Raw genomic sequence first — 19,669 nt, forward strand, 5'->3', positions numbered from 1 at the left:
CTCATTTCCCAGCATATTCCATGCCCAGGGTTTGTGCCCGTAACCTCTAACGAAGACAGTTGCAAACTGCTAGTACAACTGCTTCTCTAGGGAGTTTTGATTAGTACAGTATAGATTAAAGCTAAAATAGAAGCCAATATGCTCTGAGACACTGCCCTTTTGATAATGTGGTTTGTGCCAGACATTGGCAATGATAGAAACTGAAGATTTTGAAATAACAAATTTGAGACAGTCAGTTGTTGTTCATCATTAAGATAATATACGTGTAACGTGCACACAGAGAAATTGCTGTAATAGCAGGTTTACATAAAATATTTGGTTTGTGATCTTCACCACACTGAATCTTCACATTCAGAAGCAAGCCAGAATATAATAGCTACAGAATCTTGTACAAGTCTGTTAACCGCTGATATTCTCATCTCAGTTATTTCTACTGTGTTTCAATGTTGCCAATGACTTCCCTCTATTACACAATAACGAAGCAAAATTATTTGTTTAGGCTTTTCAGGTTTCGTGACATTTCAGAATATTCATAAATGGCACTAAACAGTACAGGTGGGCCCAAAGGTTGGTAAATAAATGACCCTTTTTATTACCTGAAAATATTGTTTGCAAAGACTCATCTCTAACAATGGCTGTCTGCTTGTGCACATCCCTGAAAGAGACAAAGGGACAAGTCTGCAGTTTAAAACCAACTGAAAGCTCCAAAATAATTTAACAAATACGCTTCTTCAAAATTCATGACCAAGTGGGTTTTTCTGGGGCGTTGGGTTTTTTTTTGTTTTGACCTTTTCTTCATTGCTTCAACAAAATGACTTTGGCAAACTCAAACCCCTTACGGCAAGCCAGAAGTCAATAGCAGAGAACAACTTTTATGGCTCTTTGTCAGGAAACCTCATTACAGCTAAACAAACACTATGGATCCAAATAACTCCTCTAGGAGCTCTGAATTGCATGAGACAATAGATTAAATTCAACAACTGTAAACAAGTACTGCAGTTTTTATCTTGGTATCCTGAAGATGGCTAGAGTACTTCCAACTCCGAAACTCATGCACTTTCTTGGCTAAGTACGATGGAAGTTGGAAATACCCATATTCCTCCTTTTCCCCCCCTCAAACGCATGCCACAAATGTATCCTAGGGAGGCTGTTTAAACTAGTAACTTCTAGCTGATCATCTGTCTTCCTTCTGGAATCAAATTCAACATTATGGACCACCCTAGAACAGAAAAGAAACAGGATTCAAGCCCTGCCCAATTAACTCTTCGTATTATATCCTAGAATGGACTTGTGTTCAGAGCTGCTTTGGTTTAAGCCTCAGTTTCAACAGCAACGCATCGACACAATGGAACAGCTACCCACACGCGTCGGCCCAGCCAGCGCTGCAGCCTCACCTGGCACTTACCAAACAGAGAGCGTAGCAGCAGTGGTGAGAGCCATGATGTAAGAACCTGTGCAGTGCAGGGTGGAAATGGGTGTGTTCAATATTATAGGGGGAAGGAGGCGACGACCACAAGCTGAAAATACTGACAATGTTCGTTTCTCACAGGCTACACTTACAATCTCACTAAAAAAAAAAAAAGAAAAAAAAAAAAGAGAGATATAAAAAAAAAAAGTTTAGATTTTGTCAAATGCAAGTAGCATAAAACCAGACTGATTTCTTAATTTATCGTACAACTTGGGCTAATTCACCAAGAGGTAACTATTACAGCTGTTCAAAAAATCCTGGGTACCAAAGGAAAAGTTCAAGAAGCGCACAGATTATCTTTAGGTGCGTTCTATGCCTCCTTAACTTGGTTATAACTATAATGGTCTAAGGGGACGGGCAGAGGGTTTGCAGGCCGAGATCGTATCTTTGATTAGACCACGTGGCATTGCTGGAAATATCAGTATAGCTTTTGGGTACACACAAGCTCTTCTTCAGGCCTGAACACGTACTTAGCTTTAAGATCCATTGCTGCTTTTTCAGACCTGGACAAAGCCTTGTATGTCTGCAAGCTTGTCTAATTTTTTCAACTACGCATGCCTGTGTAATAAAAGCTATTACTACTAAGTACAAATATTAACAACTTAAGGGCGTTACTGGAGAATCAGCATAAAACTCAAGTTTAAAAAAAATGTTTCACAAAATTGTGACAAATACCGAATCTCCTGGCTCAGGCTTCAGAAACCTACTTTCAGTTTAAACTCTGAGGTTGGAACTAAGCAAAGTTGAGAAAAACAAAGAGAAAAGACGACTCAGGAAAAGACTTCCACATCACAAAACATCCCGTTTCAAATTTTTCATTCTTTAGTCGTCAGCACTTGAACAACTGTCACGTACCATGATTTAGTCCACTTTAATGAAGAAATTTAAAGGAGAAACGTAGATACACAGGAAAATAGTTGTAACTGGCTAATGACAATTTGTGATGCTTTAAGACTGCATAGAGCTAATACTCAGAGTGAAACTGGTCTTAAGACTTAGAGCAGCCCATATTTTTATCCACAAAATGTTTATTAAGAGAGATTGTGTAAAAATTACGATGGGGGGCGATAAAATCAGCAAATAGCAGTCGTCAACAGAAATAAGTCAGAATCCCTACAAAAAACTCCACGGGATAAGAGTTTAAGAGCATCAATGTATCAGACCAGGTTAGCGGGAAGAGAAAGAAGACATCTTGAGCCAAGCACAAAGAATCACAAAAATCCCTTATAGGAGCGATCCAGTTAATCAACTTTTTTAAATAAGTAGGAAAAAATACTTTTAGAGCCTCTGCTTATTTGTAAATATGTGGGTTTAGGCGTAATTAACTTTCCCTAAAGCGTACTTTTGTACCCCTAAAAATGCGTTCTGGCCTTCAGGACTACTTCTCTTCTGCAGGCTCCCACCTCCTCCAAAACATACTCTTACCAGCTTCCTGCTGCAGTCAAAATTCGACTGGTGAGGACGGTCTCCCATTCCTTTCCTTCTCGATTACACTTTAACCTGCTCAACTTTGAACCTCCCACTGCAGTCATTTCGTTCTCCACTTCAAGGTACATTGATGGATCTGAACTTATCTGAGAAACAAAAAATAAAATACTTTTTGGAAGAGGAAAAGAACTACTCAAAAAAGCAGCAGCTACTATTAGATCCAAAACAACGTCACCTTTAAGAATGGATTTAAGTATGGCATTCTCTGTTTAAGATGGCTTCAAAATACGCTGTGGTACTTCAAAAGAAGCAGACCTCTGAAAATCAGTCTTGGCTACAACACAAATAAGTTCCTTGTATTCGGAGCATAAGAATGAAGGAAGGTTGTGCTAGTCTGTGCTTCCTAATTAAGGGCCCCAGATCAAGTCTAGATATGCCCAGTCTCCCTACGATCTCGCAATTAGAACCAGACTACCACAGCCTAAACGCGCAGAGAAGTTATTTCATAAATACCTAAAGGAATACCATTTGCCAGTCTCTCCAGACGCAGAGCATCCCCAGAGAGCTCTCAGAAAACACTTCTTTTTTCTCTTCGGCTGTACTATCAACAGGTCCGCAGTAACAATGCAGCAGTTACTCCTGTGGGGGCTCTTATCTTTACGACACACTTAGGTCAGCCAGGAGGGGGGACTGACAAACCAGAGGTATTCCTCTTTGAAGTTCAGCTAGTTCAGAAGCGTCCTATTTTTAGCTGATTTGCCATTAACTTTTCTCATATAGACATATTCTTAGAAGCTGAAGTATACCATCTCGCTTGCTTGAACAAATACACGTATTCAAATGTTAATTTATCAAAGGATCCTGAATAATCTAAGAATATTTGAAAAAAAAAAAAAAGCAGGATTCTTTTTTTTTTTTTTTTTTTTTAAGTATTAGGCTTTTCCCCTCTCATAGTCTACTTACTTGCAAAGTAAACGATTTCTGTGGGATTGGTGTTGGCAGCTTAAGTGCTAATGCTGGTGCAGAGATGCAAGCAGCATCCTTATCAGAGGCCAGTGTAGCTGGGGACTGGAAAAAAAAGAAATTGCAAAAGTGGTTAAGTTTCTCCATTTAAAAAAGTTAAAACCAAAGATATTCTATAATATACATTGAATTTGAAAGACAAAAAGTTTTTTTAAAATTCCAAATAATGCCAATTGCAAATGTTAATCTTTTTCCAATTAGTTGTATAAATACAAATTTTTTAGTATACTTTCTAAGAATTAAAAAAAACCCCAAACCACAAAACAAACTAAATGTGGTCTTTTTTTTATAGATGCCCCCCCCCCCCCCCCCCACTTTTCAGCTGGAACTAATTAACGGAAATTCTGGTATGCCACATGGAGAGGCCAAGCTCTGAATGGTGAAAACAGAGGGATCTATATGCCCTAAAATGATGGACGCTCTAACGCAACTTACTGCTTCCCGGCTCCTAGGAAACTCCTACCCATCTGAGTCACCATACCCACGTCACGCCCTCGCGCTTGGGCCACGCGCCACCGCAGAACACCAAACACTAACGGCGTTCCGCTTTATTCCGCGCCGCCATTCGGCCGGCTGTCGCTACCTGGCGTGCTGGTGAGTAGCTGCACATTTATAGAAAGGATGGGCACGTTTGCCACACCACGTGCATCTGCTTTTTATAATCTTAAATTTTAAAAAGAATAAGTTTAAAGGCAAGGAAGAGGGACGGCTAAAAATTCTGAGGGACTTATACTACCGGTGTTTCCCTGACTTGATGGAACAAGTCAGCATGGGACTGACTTTATTAAACGAACATTGAAAGCCACAAGGAATCTGACGTATTTCACCTGAACAGTTAAAGTTACTGGTACAAGTCTGGAGTCTTTTCGAGGCCTTCCTTTTTTCTTCTTCTCTACCGTTTCTCCCTCAAGTTCCAGCTTCCGTTTGGGTGCACTGAGTGGTTTAGCAGCTGGAATCTTCTCTTCACTGTCACTGCTGCTCTCCAGAATATCCTTGGGCTTATTGTCTTTAATTAAATTCTGATCCTTCAGTCTGAGCAAGTAAAAAAAAACCAAACATATTTCACATTTTATACAAGCCGATTCCAAAAGCTACCACATATCCCACGCACTGCATTCTTGTAGGTAAGAAGATACATTCTTAGCCTTGTTTGACTGTATTTCAATATGCACAAAGGCAGGAGGAGGAAGCCGAAGAGGTATGGCAAATCCTCCGCAAAAGTACAACGTGCAATATATATGTATGCTGACCAGACATATTCTCTACTTTAAAAAAATTAATCAAACTAGCAGTAGCAACTGGATAAAGCTGTAAGTAACAACTTTATTTTAACATTTAGTTCCAATTGCAATCAGACCTCTTTCCCTGGGTTGATACACATAATTAAGCACTTCGTGAGGTGTAAGAGTAGGTCACCTTTCCCCCTCCGATGGACATTACACCTCCCGCTTACTCATGCAGAACTTCATTTGTCATTCTGTCGTCTGTCCCCAAAAGTTGTCCCATTCAGTTCTGACTACTGTAAGTAAGATGCATATCTGCACACCGTACAAATGACCTCACTGCTCCATTCTCCATTTCAGGAATACAATACAACTAAAGAAGACAAAGTACGAATCCCTGGGAGCTCCTGTTAATCATTACACACTAAAATAGGTCATTTAGTCATACTCGTCCCGTTCCCTCCAATAGCTGGTGATTAACTCACAACAATGGTTTGACACTTATTCCATAACCACTCGACTTCCTAGAAATATCTTGCGTAATCCAAACCTTTTTTCTTTGCCATCTGAGTTATGCCAAACAACACACTTTTATCCATACGTTACTGACACATTAGAAGCAATTACGAGAGTAATTTAATACATCTTTCTTCTGCACCCTTTGTTATAAAAATATTGAGGTATTTAGTAGAAACACATTTGACTGATAATAAGTTGGGGAACTACATACTTCTTTCTCAAGGCTGCTATTTTTTCCACCACGTGTTTTGGTGAAGGAGGGATACTTATGTCCTACCACGCTATGTCACAAAAGCAAAGGCTTTCTTCTTTTTTTGAAATCATGTGGATCCAGAGCCAAAACCCCTTAAAATCAAAGCGTCTTCTCTGCATGCCTTCAAGGCATAAAACTGAAATACATCTGCAGCTCTGATGATGACAGGCCCTCTGCAGAGAGGTACGGTAATTTATCTTGAAGTCAATCTCCCCCTTGTGCAGAGCTGCAGGCTGGCTGTTCTCTCCTAAGGAGCCACACACGGAGGCAGGCGCACACGCAGCCTCTTGTAACAATAGTTCTGACTCAGAATATTTTGAGGAGTCTGCTGGATCCCAAATGCCAGAGACAAATGTACAAAGGGATACTGTCAGCAAAGAATTTACCTATTCACGGCCGTCTCCTTCCTTCCCATTGTGGAAGGGACCCAAGACAGCTTCTGGAGTGCCAGCACCACAACATCCCCACCACAGAGAATCAGCGTCGTTTGAACACTCTGCATTACTATCCTCCTCTTTTTTTTTTTTCGCCCCCAGGCTATGTCTTACCTGTCCACAACAGTCTGATTTGTATTTGTTACAACAGCAGTCCCTGAGGTGGCTTTGGATCGTTCCGTAAATCTAGAATCAAATGCTTTCATAGGTTCGATCTTGGATGGAGTTGTCAGCACAGAGGAAGATGATGCAGGAGGAGCAGTTGAGGCAGAGGTAGCATTTACACTGTCAGTAAACGGGACGGGAAAACAAGGATTGAAAGAAATTTAGTACTGGTGACCTGCATTGCTCATAACAACTAGCTAGCATTCGTTATACTGCCCAGAAACCACACTGAAAACCTTTCACTCAAGTACATACATGAATTATGATACGCTTTTTCCCCTTTCAGGTATCAGCATCTCACAAGCTTTGCCTACTCGCAAAAGCTGTTTATGATACATCCCAGGGCTAAGAGCTTCATGTGGCCGCATAGATATACCTAGATTAAAAGACCCTAATTCATTAATTCTGTATTTTTAATTCAGGAATGAAATTATACTTTTGGCTGGTACTCACGTACCCAAAGGGAAAGGATCACTATTGTAAATGATGACCGGGTTTCCCGGTTTTACCCCTTGTTCAGGTTACCAAATACTTTCCATTACAAGATTATATTCCACTGTTTATCAATCAAACAATTTGGGCTGAAATAATTCATGCCAGGTTTTGATTTTGTTGTTGTTGAATCCAAACTAATTATTAGGCCTTTCCAAGCATAACTCTAAGGCAAAGGAATGTGTTTTCCCCACACTAAAGCATTCCAGGGATCTGTTATTTGAATAGCTGTTTACTTTAGAGATTTTTCAATTCATTCAGAGAATGAATTGAAAGAAAGAATGGCTCTAAGATAACTGATGTTTGTACTAAAAAGCTGTTAGAAGTCCTTTTTCCAAAGAAAAGAAGACTTGATAGTTTCATCTGCCAATCATTTCTCATAGCCTACCCACTCATTTTTTAATCTGTGGCCAATTTCATCTAAATTTGATGGAGTGGTAGAGGTTCCAATGACATTGTGTTCTTACAAATGCTATAAAAATGCATTGAGGAGAAGAAACCCAGTCACTGTTACCACTGAGGGAAAGGCAAGTAAAATTTAGTTGTTCCATCCTTAACCTGAAAGACACACTGGCCAACGGGCACTGACAGGTCAGGGTCACTGTGCGCCAACGGGGCTGTCGTACAGGGAAGAAGGGCTACCATGTTTGAGGAGAGGAGATCTACAGGACACGGGAGAATTTGATGGGAAACAGGCTTCATTACTTCCGTTGCTGGAAAACCTGCTATTATTTACTGAGAGCAACCCAGTATCTACAAGCAAGTCAATTTGTTAGAGCACTAGCGATCAACTGTGTACCTCGTTGCACTGAAGTTCATTTCCAGAACTATGCATACGGATTTATTCATTACTGATTTATCACTATTAAAAGTGACCAAATACTAATAAAATCTTGATGTTTTCAGGAATGTTAGACTCGAAGATTTGAGCTGAGGAAACCACTTCAATAATTGCTTGATTACAGAACTGTAAACAAGAATTAAAAACTAAACAGAGTCATATAAGTGAAAAACAAAACTGCAAATACTGACCCATCTTTATTGGCTGCATCATCTGTTGGTTTTATACTGGCTGCTGTTGGCTCTACAGAAGGCTTTGACGTATTAAGGGAATTTGCTGCGTTAGAATCTAACGACATGAGCTGCTGGTTACTTTGAGAAGACATCATTGAGCCAGACAGAGATCCAGATATTGGGATGCTATTGAAAAATGCTGTAGAAAAATCCCTAAGCAAAAAGACAAACGACAAATATATTTCTCAAAAACACAAATAATTGAAAAAGAATACTTTTAACTAAACTATTTATTCCATTCTTCCCTTTTCCACACATGGATACCCATATACAACCTAAATAAACCACCAACACCTAAATTTCCAGGGTCATTTCTCGTATACAGAGGACGCCAAAGCCACTACTAACGTCGACAGGAACCTGCAATACGTTAGAGCGTTGTTCACTCATCTGTAACGGTAGATAATGAGAATTCGCCTTATCTATTAGACATGAGATCTTGTAGCTAGGAGAACACAGGTTGAAACTATATTCCGTAAGTATAACCAGGGTATTTCCAGCAAGCGCTTTAGATGCCATAATATTAAAATAAGTCAGAATTCTTAGTTTGCATCAGAAACAAAAGAAAAAGAAACAAAAAAGATAAAAAGGTAAAGAAGGATTTTAAAGATCGCTTCCAAACATACCCAGTGTCCAGCTGAGCTATGCAGAGAGGCGTGATCCTTCTCCGGCCATCTGCTGTTCGTGTTTCAACTTGTTTTTTTAAAAGATTCTGTTGGGAAATATATTTCATCATTATTTCCGATAAACAGGAAATGCTTTTTTTCCTTTTTCTTTCTTTTTCCCAACTGACAAGAATAGGTGTATTAGATGAAAGAAGCTCCTCAGTTAAAAATCTGTTAACAAAGATTTTTTCCAATTGTCTTTGAACCATGCTATTACTGCATAAACAGAATGAATTACGTTTTTATTCATACAAGTGTACTTTAATACCACAACTTTTTTTTTTATCAATAGTAGGTGTTTTTTAAGTAGAAGTTCACATAGTACAGAGTACAGTAGAATTCTGATTCTCTCCACATTAGAGAGTCAAGTCCGAAACATTCCCATCTGTGTGCACTGAATCCTGCATTACAAGTTGTGTTCTGTGTTTAGAGGAGAATTAAATAATGCTTTCAACCTCCTTCACTAAGAATCTGAAGCACAGTCTACAACTGGACTGTTATTCGCTACCTTTGGTTTCCTTTCTGCACACCGAGAATTCAGCGCACAACACAAACGTCCACAAGCCTTTTTCCACAGAGTCTTACTTCTGCTTAAAAGCATTTTAACTTTTCAGCAAGTCCCGGTAATGTCAACTGGGCCATTCACGGGCCGAAAGGTGCCAGTCAACACCAATAAGGAAGCGGAAATTGGTTTTATTATAAGCAGTTTGATATTTACCGGCTTAGTACCTGACACGATGAAGTGCCTACCCAAGAACACCTACCTTCCTGATGTCCTCCAGACTCTCCCCATTAACCATGCTGGCCACTTTGGGAGCCGCCGCCGCATTCCCAGATGCTTCCCTAATCGCCGCGTTCTTCTGCTCCACCTGCTGCTGTTGCTGCCTCTGCTGATACTTGAGCATCTCTGGATTCTCGATGATGGTGGTCGACAACTGAGCTTCAGTCATTATGGCTAGGCTTTTGCCATAGGTGGACTGATGAATGTTGCTCTGTGGGCATGAAAAACGTATCACACAAAAAGAGCGACTGCAACTGCTAGCATGACATCACTAATTCTAATGGAATGGAATCACACAAATCTAATGGAATCCATAAAATGCAAATGCCCTCTGTATCATTTATACACTACAGATTTTTTTTCTTTATATTTTCAGCTAACACTACATGAATACCTAAAATAATTGGAATTCAAAGCTTTAGTTGCTAATAGCAATGAGAGAAAAAACAGCCAACAGCAATCAGTTTAAAAAGACTTGCATATATGCAAGTCAAAGAGTAATTTTAAAGTGTTTTGAAGCACCCACTCCTTGTTTCCTTGGCCAAATAATTACTTCAAATGTATAATGATGTGTAAGCAAGCGGATGCTTTCCAAATAGACTCTTTCCAGAATAGAAACTAATACCACAAATTCATTTCTTGACTACTCTTTTTTAATGATTTGTAAAGTAGACCAGAACACTTTTTTCTGTCATATGGAAATCAGTCACTACATACTTCTATAAATAGTCTGATATTTTAATTGAATCAATACATCCCTTAAATATGGTCACAGATTCTCTGAGTGCTTACTGTACCTTCTCCTCCTCGCTGAGCGGATCTCCGAGTTCATCCTGGGAAAAGTCCAAAAACGCCACCGATCCATCCATGGAACACACCAGGATACCGAGTCCGTTAAGCGTCCTGAAGGAAACAAAGGTCCAGCCTTGTTTTCAATCTCTTTCATTGATGCAAAAGGGCAATATGATAAATTGCTCAATAAAAATCTTAGCATAAGGTTTATTATCACAGCAACTACTGATGGAACCAAAGTGGGACAGCAAGGAGACAGGGTGATGGGCAGCAGGAGCCCGTGGGCGGATATTCCTTTGGAGACTGCGCGCAGGAAGGTGGCATGAGAACGATACCCCTACCCATGGCGTGAGCAGCACCTTGCTGTAGGGGTAAAACACAACAGCGTTCGCAACGAACGACGAGAGAAAATCAGAAATGTATTTCCTTCAAAAGATGTACAAAATTTGCGTGCTAATGGGACTGGGTGAAGAAAGGGGCCTGCAGCAGCTAGGCAGTCAATACACTTCTTTTCAGGCTGTATAAACCGCTGTTTGGGGCCCATGGAAGATGGAGCTTCATCATGCGTGGGAAACAAGTAACAGATTGCCCACTCCTATGAAGAGCTTACAGTCCAAATAAACAAGCTAGGAAGGAGAAGGGATGAGACTCTTGCGAGAGAAGCTCTATATGTTGGGTAAATGCCTCTTCTCTATCATTGTCTGAGGCAACAGCAATAAAAAGAAAGCAAAGCGTGCATCTGAGCAGCCCAAAAATCTCTGTACTAGGCAAGAATGTATGTTTGATTTTGTCATTGTTCATTCTTTGCGTTTTTAAGCAAACTGCACATGTTCTTGTATGTGGGGATACATTGTGACCCTCTTCTGGAGGTCTCAAAATTTTTCTTGGTGGAAGAGAGCGAGGAGAAAGTATACATTCTAGTCTTAATGGAATTATAACCTTCCATATATAACCCATTATTGCACATTTAAAAAAAAAAAATTTGATGAGTTTTGACTGCTAACCCAGTAACTTCCAATTATAGAGCTTCCAGAGACAGCGACGTAGTGGTTTACGGATGACTTGTTACAGAGGACAGCAGAGGACAGGGAAGCAGGCAGAACTCTGAAGTCCCATCCAAATTAGTCCAGCAAGGCTTACAAATATATTACATCCATCATGGCTATCGGTGTTTGAAAACGTCTTTTTTTCATGGTGGCTGCTGCCCTGGTAGCATCACATCCAGAGAAGTTAGGCTCAGCACTGTGTAACTAGGTTAACCAACGCTACTCCAAGTTAGAAAAAGATAAAATCTTGTTGAGTTTTCTGCTTGCTTAGCAGACAAAATTGCCGAGCTCCTATTGACCTCTGGATCCAAGCAACTGTTCCATGAAAACATAATCACGTTCAGATATTATGATGATGGATCCAAGTCTAAAACTCCAAAATAGAAACAAGACAGCTATAACAATATAATAGTATCAGATTTCTCTGAATTTACTCAGTCTGTTTTCAGACTGGAGCACGCTTCTGGGAACATTCCGTATTATCGACATTTTTGCCATACATTTCAATTTGTAACAGGATATAAAACAACAAGCTTCCTGATGATCCTTTGTCTCTCAAATATCCCACAAAGCCATTTCCTCAGAAACTGCAAAATGTTAACCAGCTATTACTCCCAATGTCTTCATGCCATGAAAAATGTGCAAATTGCAGATGGAGAAATAGAAAACGCTACAGGAAAACAAAACTATTCAAAGCTATTGTACTACAACAATAGCAGCACTTCTCATGAAATATTCCACTTACTGGCTTTCTAGCCTTAATCTATTAATGAAAGAAAAATGTTTTGATTTTGAAAACTTTTTATCGTGCTTCACTGAGCTTCATGGCAAAAGCCACACGGCACACAGAAAACAGAAGTTATACAATTGTAAGCTTTAAATTTTACAGCATAAAACCACCAAGATGCTTATAGCTATTAAGGTAGAATTTCAAAAGTTCAGAAGTGCTAGAATTAAGACAACCTACGGAATCAGCTGTGTGCCTATCATGAAAAACACATTAGCCTTCCCTTGGACAGAACCCTTAACTCTGTAAATCCCCTGATGCATTGGTGCAGGGTGTTTTTTTAATACCATTTACTGAGTGGTCTCACAGTTATTTCTCCCTTATTATTCAAGTCTTGCAGTGAATAAAGAACTATTAACTTCCACATTTTTATGACCAGGCCTTCGGAAGAAAGCAGGAGAGGAGAGCAGCACTAACTGCAGAAAGAGGAAAACAAGATTCGGGCAGCAGCCTGCTGGGAAAGCGGGCTGTCCACCCCACATCGCCCGCGACGTCCCGCAGCCTCCCGGGACAGCGCCGCACCTGCCTTCTCCTGCGGCCTCTGGCCGGCGGATGGGGCGCGCTGGGCGCAGCAGGCTCACTACCCCTTCTCCGAGACCTGCGACAGGATCAGCCCCTCCTGCTCCTCAACACGGAGCAATTTACACCCTTCACACGGTGTAACTGCAGTTTTTACTAAAACTGAAAGCTATTGCATTTACTTTTTTTATACCTTAAAATCCTTCAGGCATTCAAATGATGAGTAACGTGTGTGTGTGTGTCTGTATAAATGAGTATATAGAAAACATAAAAAAAAAAAAAAAAAAAAAAGAACTTTCTCTTTTGGTATATTGTCTCCTTAGGCACGATGGAAAGACTGGCCTAGAAGGTTCACCTGAATTTGTCATAACCGCATAGTGCAATAACTTTTCATAGATGTAATGCGCATAAAATTCACCAGGTCCACCATGTCATGGTATAAAATGCATATTCCATGAAAAAAATTTCAGAGAATCATAACACGTAGGAACTCATTCCACAGGTACTTTACTGCATCATGTTCTAAATATATTAATTTTTATTCACTTTTTAATGTTACACAATCTCAAGTGACCACGTGCTAGTTGCTAATGTTACTACCAAAGACGCTGCAGCAGAACCAAAAACTTCAGGAACCGATTACCTGCGTTCCAACAGCTGCAACCTGTACGGTTTGAAGGAATTTCCCGTTCATGCGTGTACCTGAAGCTGACAGCAACACTTTGGCTTTTGTAACAAACAGCAGAAACCAACTTACCAGGAGATGTCCATGATAGACTTGTCAAACAGCTCATGTATGACAACTAAAGGTCGTTTCAGACACGTGAGCTTAAAACAGAAGAAACAACACTCAGAAATTTGGAAGTTCTATGCTACCACAAATGTTACCACATTAATACTCCCCCAGCGTCTAACACTGTTGACCAAACAAGACCTGGCCAGGAGACGGCTGCATGCCTGGTGGTATATCCGAAGCACCCGGTTACCCATTCCACTGCTGGCACAGAGACGCTTCGGAGAAGAATAGCTGACGTTCAGCCCTCTCCTTTCTGAAACGCAGGCTGAATTTCTTAACCAACTTCGCCTTCGCCTCGCAGTCAAGGAACACCCCCTACCACTCAAAAAGCAATTCCGCAGATGCTAAAGGCTGCTTCTATTCTAAGCCTGACTGAGATACGGATGTTGCAAACTGCCAGCACAAGAGGAAGACAGAAAACAGATTAGGTTTCCATGTCCTCGCTCCGACCACTTGTCTAAGTGAAGCCTATTAAGAGCAAAGGGAATTTGACTCACAATTCTTCCTCTACACTTATAAACCGGCTTAGTAACAAAGAACTGAATATGAAGATTCCCAGTAACCTGTTCTAAATCAGACATTTTAAGCTCTTTAATGTTAAACTAATGGACTTAGTATCTATAGTATATAGTACAACTGAAATGAAGCAGAAGTCAATGTGGTGTAGGGTGTTTCACACTCATAGGTTCACAGATGTAGCATAGTAGTCATCTTCAGTAGTTTTTTCTTTTACGTTCCCATAGGTCTGTGTTGTATATATATCTATTAAGCTCTTCAGGGCAAAGACTGTCTCTAACTTTGCACCTCTATAATACATAGTACAGCCTCAACAGGCACCCTAAGTGAAATCATAATATAAATAGAAAGTAAAATACACTGAGAGTGACACTTTGATAGGGGTATGCACCGGTAGCTTTGCCAGAAAGAGATTTAGTGTTATGCGTTTAGCGATTGATAGATAAATATCACACTGGAATCTATAAATAGTAGATTGCAGTTAGCAATTGGTGTGTTCTGGCACACGTTCTCATCACAAAGCTTTACAAATCAGTTAAATTTATTCCCTGTCCTTTGCAGTTGCCAAACAACCCGTCTTGCATTTATAAATGTGAAAATAGCCTTCTCAGCCAGAATAACAATTTTAGTGTAGATTTTAAAGTAAAACCCAAGCTAGATATTGTAAACTTGAACACATACTTAAAAAGCTCATTCACTTTCACATTCCTTTCCATAGCAAAGGCAGAAGCTAGGGATTGAAGCCAGAACGAAGCGGAAAGATGAGCCGTATATATGGTCAGGAACAGCTACCCCGTGCCTGCTATATTCTCCTCGTACCCATAAAAGCAAGACTAACAAAGCTCGACTCTAAGAGTGATTAACAGGTAGGTGGGCTAAACATGGAGAAGTCTTTTTCTTATGAGACTGACATGAAGAATGAGTAAGAGACATAGCAAGAAGAGAGGGCTGAATTATGTTTAACAACCGTGGGTACACACTATTTCCCTGCACAGTTCCTCCCCCTCACCCGGGCAGCACACCCCGCCACGGGCTGCTAGCTGCTCTTGGCTTTCGAGAAATGAACTACTACCGATCCGCTTCCTTCCCCCCAGCTAATCCTGTAACAGAAAGAAACAAACCTAAACATGAATCTAAATGTAAGACTTAATGCTGTACACATGACCTTTGTGCTAAACCCTCGAGTTATCCGAATGATCGCATCAGTCAAAGGCAGCAAAAACCCACTTACCCAGACGGAAAGAGATCGATCCTTACTACCAACGGCACAACAGCAGTAGGGACAACTTGACTTGGTGGAGCTCCCATTCTTTTGTTTCTTCTTGAAGATTTTTGGATTGAATTTCTGAACAAATGAGATGCCCCAAATTTTATTACAGTAATTACAGTTTAGTAGGAGATCTGCTTTACAAACAAGTTTTCCACTTAAGAGTGAAAAAAACGATTTCATAGAAACAAAGTCCCTAACCAGACTCTGTAAGAGCACCGCCAAAAGCAGCACGTGCTTTCTTAAGAGGCTTTCTGAATGCCTTAACAGGAATGGCAAATAACATTAATTTTACCAGCGATCAGGAACCCACTAGAAACCTAAGTCACTTTAATCAAGTCACTGAACAGCTAACAAAGGTAGGGTTTGGCATTCCTCACGTGCTCCCGCACTCCCCCTTCCTACCTTGTTCATCTATGTCCAGTTCTCTTATCCCAAGAGCAAGCGGATTGCTTCCAACATGTACAGTTGACTTTTTTTTTAAACACCACCATGTATTTGCTGTACTAATCTTGACGCCTATCTCCACCTCTTGTCCCATTTATGCATAAAATTATCAAAAAGCACCTATTGGGAGTTTTACTTCAGGGATAAATTACTATCGCTCAACTCACCACTACTGTAACTGCCTTCCGATGCCCGACAAAATCCATGTTGGTTTTCCATCCATCTCTCTCAATGATCTGAGCAGTAGGTCCAGAATTATTCATGGCATGAGCGGAAACAAGATAGTGACCATCAGGTGACCAGCTAAGACGCAACACGTGAGTTGTCCCTCCACACTGACAAAAAGAATCAAAAAAACCCATCATACTAGAGCTTTGAAAGTGTTTGGCAAACAAAGGATTTTTAATACAAACTATTTAAATTTTAGATTTAGGGAATACAATTACAAAGGAAGTCTTTTGTGAATATAGAAGAACGACATCACATCCAATTCTCAGGACTTCAGCCATGTTTATACAGGTGATCTAGTGTCGCTTACGGAGCCCTACCAAAAGGGGGAGAACTTCAAAGGAAACAAAATGTAAGCCTTTTTGGACACTGCACACTCAGCACTCATCGCAGTCCTGGTTAGCGACAGGGCTGCAGCTTACCAACTGCTGGTAATGAGACTTCAGCTTGCAACACCAGCTCACACATGAATTTAGGTGTTTACAGCCTATTACTAAGAGTAATTGCTAATTACTAATCACGACACCGTAAGGTCGCTGCAAAACACTCCGCTCACTAAGCACCAGCTTCTGTCCCCGGAAATTTGATCTCTTGATCAAAGTCATAACGGACCAACGATCTTTCCTAAGCCCTTATCTCGTTTCTGATAATGGCCAACAGAAGATGCATAGGAAAGAACGCAATAACAATGTAATTAGCGAGCCAATACTTCCTTGGAATGACCTCTACATTTCCAGGAATTTACTTAATTGTTTACATAACCCACGTAAACCTCTGGCACCCACAACATCCAATGGCAGCGAGAGTCTCCATTTAATCACGTTGTGTGAGAAAGTAGCTCTTCCCACCACACACACACTTCTGAATCTGCCATCTGACAGTTTCATTTGATTCGGCCCTGTTAAATTAACTAATGTTTGTGCAGAATCAGAGTTATTCTTACAATTTTCGTTCATTCACTTTGAATGGTCACACATTCTGAAGTACCTCATCAAAGGGTTTTGTGATGCTGGTTTCCAGCTGCCAGTCCATGGTCCGCCACACCTTCAAACTTCGGTCGTCAGCCTGCGAGGCAATATATTTTCCAACAGGATCCCAGGTCAGCCCTTTCACCAAGCCAGAATGCCCCTTCAAAGTGGCAAGAATTTCTGCGCACACAAAACGGAGAATAGAGAGGAGTTACTGACCTCTCCTTTACGACAGACTGTTGAGGAGATTTATGAGATCTTTTTGAAACAGCGTATTAAATATAACCTGTTCTAATGTACAGACAACAACATATCAACCAAACTGGAGCCTGTATTTAAGCTAAGAATGATACAAAAAAAAGTGGGAAAGAGATCTCTGGACAGACTAAGGGGTGCAAAACTCTTTATAAGAAGTAGATGAGAGCGGGAAGACCAGCAGAGCCCAGGCAGTGCAGAATAGCAGGTTCAAGCTATGGAAAGCAGTGGTTTAACTGACTTTCAGTTAAACATTCACCCTTTCCTCTGCACCCAAAGATTATTGCAACAAATTCAGCTCCGTGCACCGAACATGAACTAAGTCAAAGCTGCGACTGAACAGGCACACAAGCTTGGCAGACCTGGTAACCTACTTTCAGTCAATCTCTTGCTTATCAGACTGTGAGAGAAGAGGCCGAGAGCACCGCACAGGCTACACAGATAGCTTGGAAGTCTGAAAACTCTGACATGAGGATTGGAAGCAACCCTAAAATAAATGGCAGTGACAGGGCACCACGCAACGGGAGTGTTACGTGGTGAGAAGCAGCCAAACAAAGGAATGCGCTCCCCAGCTGCTGCAGGCCCTCGCGGGCTGGCGAAAGCCGCCCAGCGCACCGGCTGCGCCTGGCAGCGCGGTGCCCGAGAAACAGAGGCCTCGGGACTGCGGGAATTGCCAGCACTGCAACAGCGGAAGAAGGAAAACGGCCATCACATGTAAGACTTGAGAGCTTCTGCTACTGTGAGGCTCCCCTAGTCCTTCCTTCCTCCCCTTCGTCATGTAAAGTCACGCTGCTTATTAAGCAGCGGCATTTAAAATAGGGTAAATAAGACAATGACCCCCGACGGCAAATGAATGGAAAGTCCTGTAGGTACAAAGGCAACAGGGAAAAAATATGTGCATATATAGATGTAATATATCAAGCTGAAGTTCTATTTATTTGGGATTTTGCAGAGAAGGTGAAAAAGAAAATACACGTAGTAATGACCTTCATGTCAAATCAGCAGCACAACCTGAACGTAGTTGTTGTCTACAGCAGAGTGGAATCCACTGCTCACTGCCTCCCAACGTGGAAGAAGGACTGACTCACCAGATGGCAAGCATGTCTTCTCAAAAGACCGACAACCCGTTCCCACAAAGAGATTTTCAGTCGGTGAAATACACCCAGGGAGGGAAGAGCTTGTCACAAAGCTTCGCCTACTTGCACACCTGAAATGTAAGAACTCTCACCTGGAAATTTGACAGCATTCCAGATAACAACAGTGTTATCCACGCTACAGGACGCCAGCCAGGCATCATGCGGAGACCATGCTACATCCATGACATCTGTTTAAAAAAAAAAGTTTCCATATAAGACGTTGATAGCAATCAGAGAATCCAAAAATCTTTTTAAAAAGAACTTGTGTGGCAACATTTTTTCTATCACCAAGAAATTATTATCATCTCACTAGAGTGGAATGTAAGAAAGAACACGGCACCACTCATTGGGAGTGAGGCTCTCCGACTCAAAACGTTCAAAGGGGAACAAAAAACAAATCCAAGGCAGAGAATGCGATGTTTAGTAACCATAGGGAGTCCTAATGCCCGTATAAAGTACTGGGTCTCGTTTTGAATGAAAAAGCAACAGCAGCTATTGCAATGCCCTCGCTTTATTCCAACACACGTGGAATGATCAAAGTGATTTCAATCTTGATTTTAATCATAGCTCATGTCAGCAGATGCAAAATGCATTTGAAATTATCTGGTTTATTCATCTTTTGCATTGCTCTTCAGTTGTTTTTTCTAAATAAACATTAATATTCTTTGGTTTATGAAAACTTTATCTTCTGCCAACCAGGAGATTATTCACTGCAAGTGTGAACACTTATTTAAATAAGAATACAGTTTAGCTTCCTTTATTCCGATTAATTTTTAAGCTAGGAAATAGCAAAATGCAAGTTACGTAGTTGCTAATTTTTCTACTACATAGTTGCCGGAAGTTTTCTACTACATTGCCAGAAGTTACTTGTATGAAAATCGGCATTTGATTAAAGATTACATTTTCTTTTAGATTTTCATTGTTGCTCTTAAAAGTAATTACTGACTTGCCACCAAATATATACGCTTTGAGCAAGAAAATGTGACACTGAAAAACATTATTTTTTTCAAATACATGCAAATTATGTCCATTCAACATCTTTCAACTTACCTCCTGAATGGCTTCTGAGAATCGATACACACCTCCACTGCTCAACATTAGTAAGTTTGCTGCTAGAACCAAATACAGTGCTAGGTCCAATGTACCTAATTAAAACAGAAGCAGTTATCAACAGAACCACCTCCAGTTCTTCAAACTTTCTTTCTGAAGACATTCAGCTGCACAGTGCACTGCCACTTTATAGTCAGTTATTCCTGCAATGAAAACTGAAGCTACGCGGTTTTTTAGAGAAAGTAATCCCAGTTATTAAAAAATTAGCTTCAATAAAATGTACAATTTCTACGGATAGCAAAAAACTATAACATTTAAGACAACTCTTCGAATCTCA

General features: G+C 40.6%; 1 protein-coding gene across 3 annotated transcripts in view; it reads right to left on the reverse strand.

Moving 5' to 3' along the window:
- Positions 1–19,669, reverse strand: part of HIRA (histone cell cycle regulator) — a 37,862-nt gene that overhangs the window by 7,349 nt on the left and 10,844 nt on the right. For all 3 annotated transcript variants that reach the window (XM_082325283.1, XM_082325284.1, XM_082325285.1), the window contains exons 5-20: positions 19,333–19,427; positions 18,375–18,470; positions 16,911–17,071; positions 15,863–16,030; positions 15,213–15,326; positions 13,427–13,497; positions 10,323–10,428; positions 9,509–9,736; positions 8,706–8,791; positions 8,038–8,232; positions 6,463–6,633; positions 4,747–4,951; positions 3,860–3,964; positions 2,894–3,042; positions 1,406–1,567; positions 597–655 (exon numbers count right to left, since the gene is read on the reverse strand). In XM_082325283.1, coding sequence (XP_082181409.1) covers positions 597–655; positions 1,406–1,567; positions 2,894–3,042; positions 3,860–3,964; positions 4,747–4,951; positions 6,463–6,633; positions 8,038–8,232; positions 8,706–8,791; positions 9,509–9,736; positions 10,323–10,428; positions 13,427–13,497; positions 15,213–15,326; positions 15,863–16,030; positions 16,911–17,071; positions 18,375–18,470; positions 19,333–19,427 — 2,171 coding nt within the window. The remainder of the gene's footprint in view (positions 1–596; positions 656–1,405; positions 1,568–2,893; positions 3,043–3,859; positions 3,965–4,746; positions 4,952–6,462; positions 6,634–8,037; positions 8,233–8,705; positions 8,792–9,508; positions 9,737–10,322; positions 10,429–13,426; positions 13,498–15,212; positions 15,327–15,862; positions 16,031–16,910; positions 17,072–18,374; positions 18,471–19,332; positions 19,428–19,669) is intronic.

The sequence above is a fragment of the Platalea leucorodia genome (genome assembly GCF_965183815.1).
Source record: "Platalea leucorodia genome assembly, chromosome: 12".
Classification (NCBI taxonomy): domain Eukaryota; kingdom Metazoa; phylum Chordata; class Aves; order Pelecaniformes; family Threskiornithidae; genus Platalea; species Platalea leucorodia.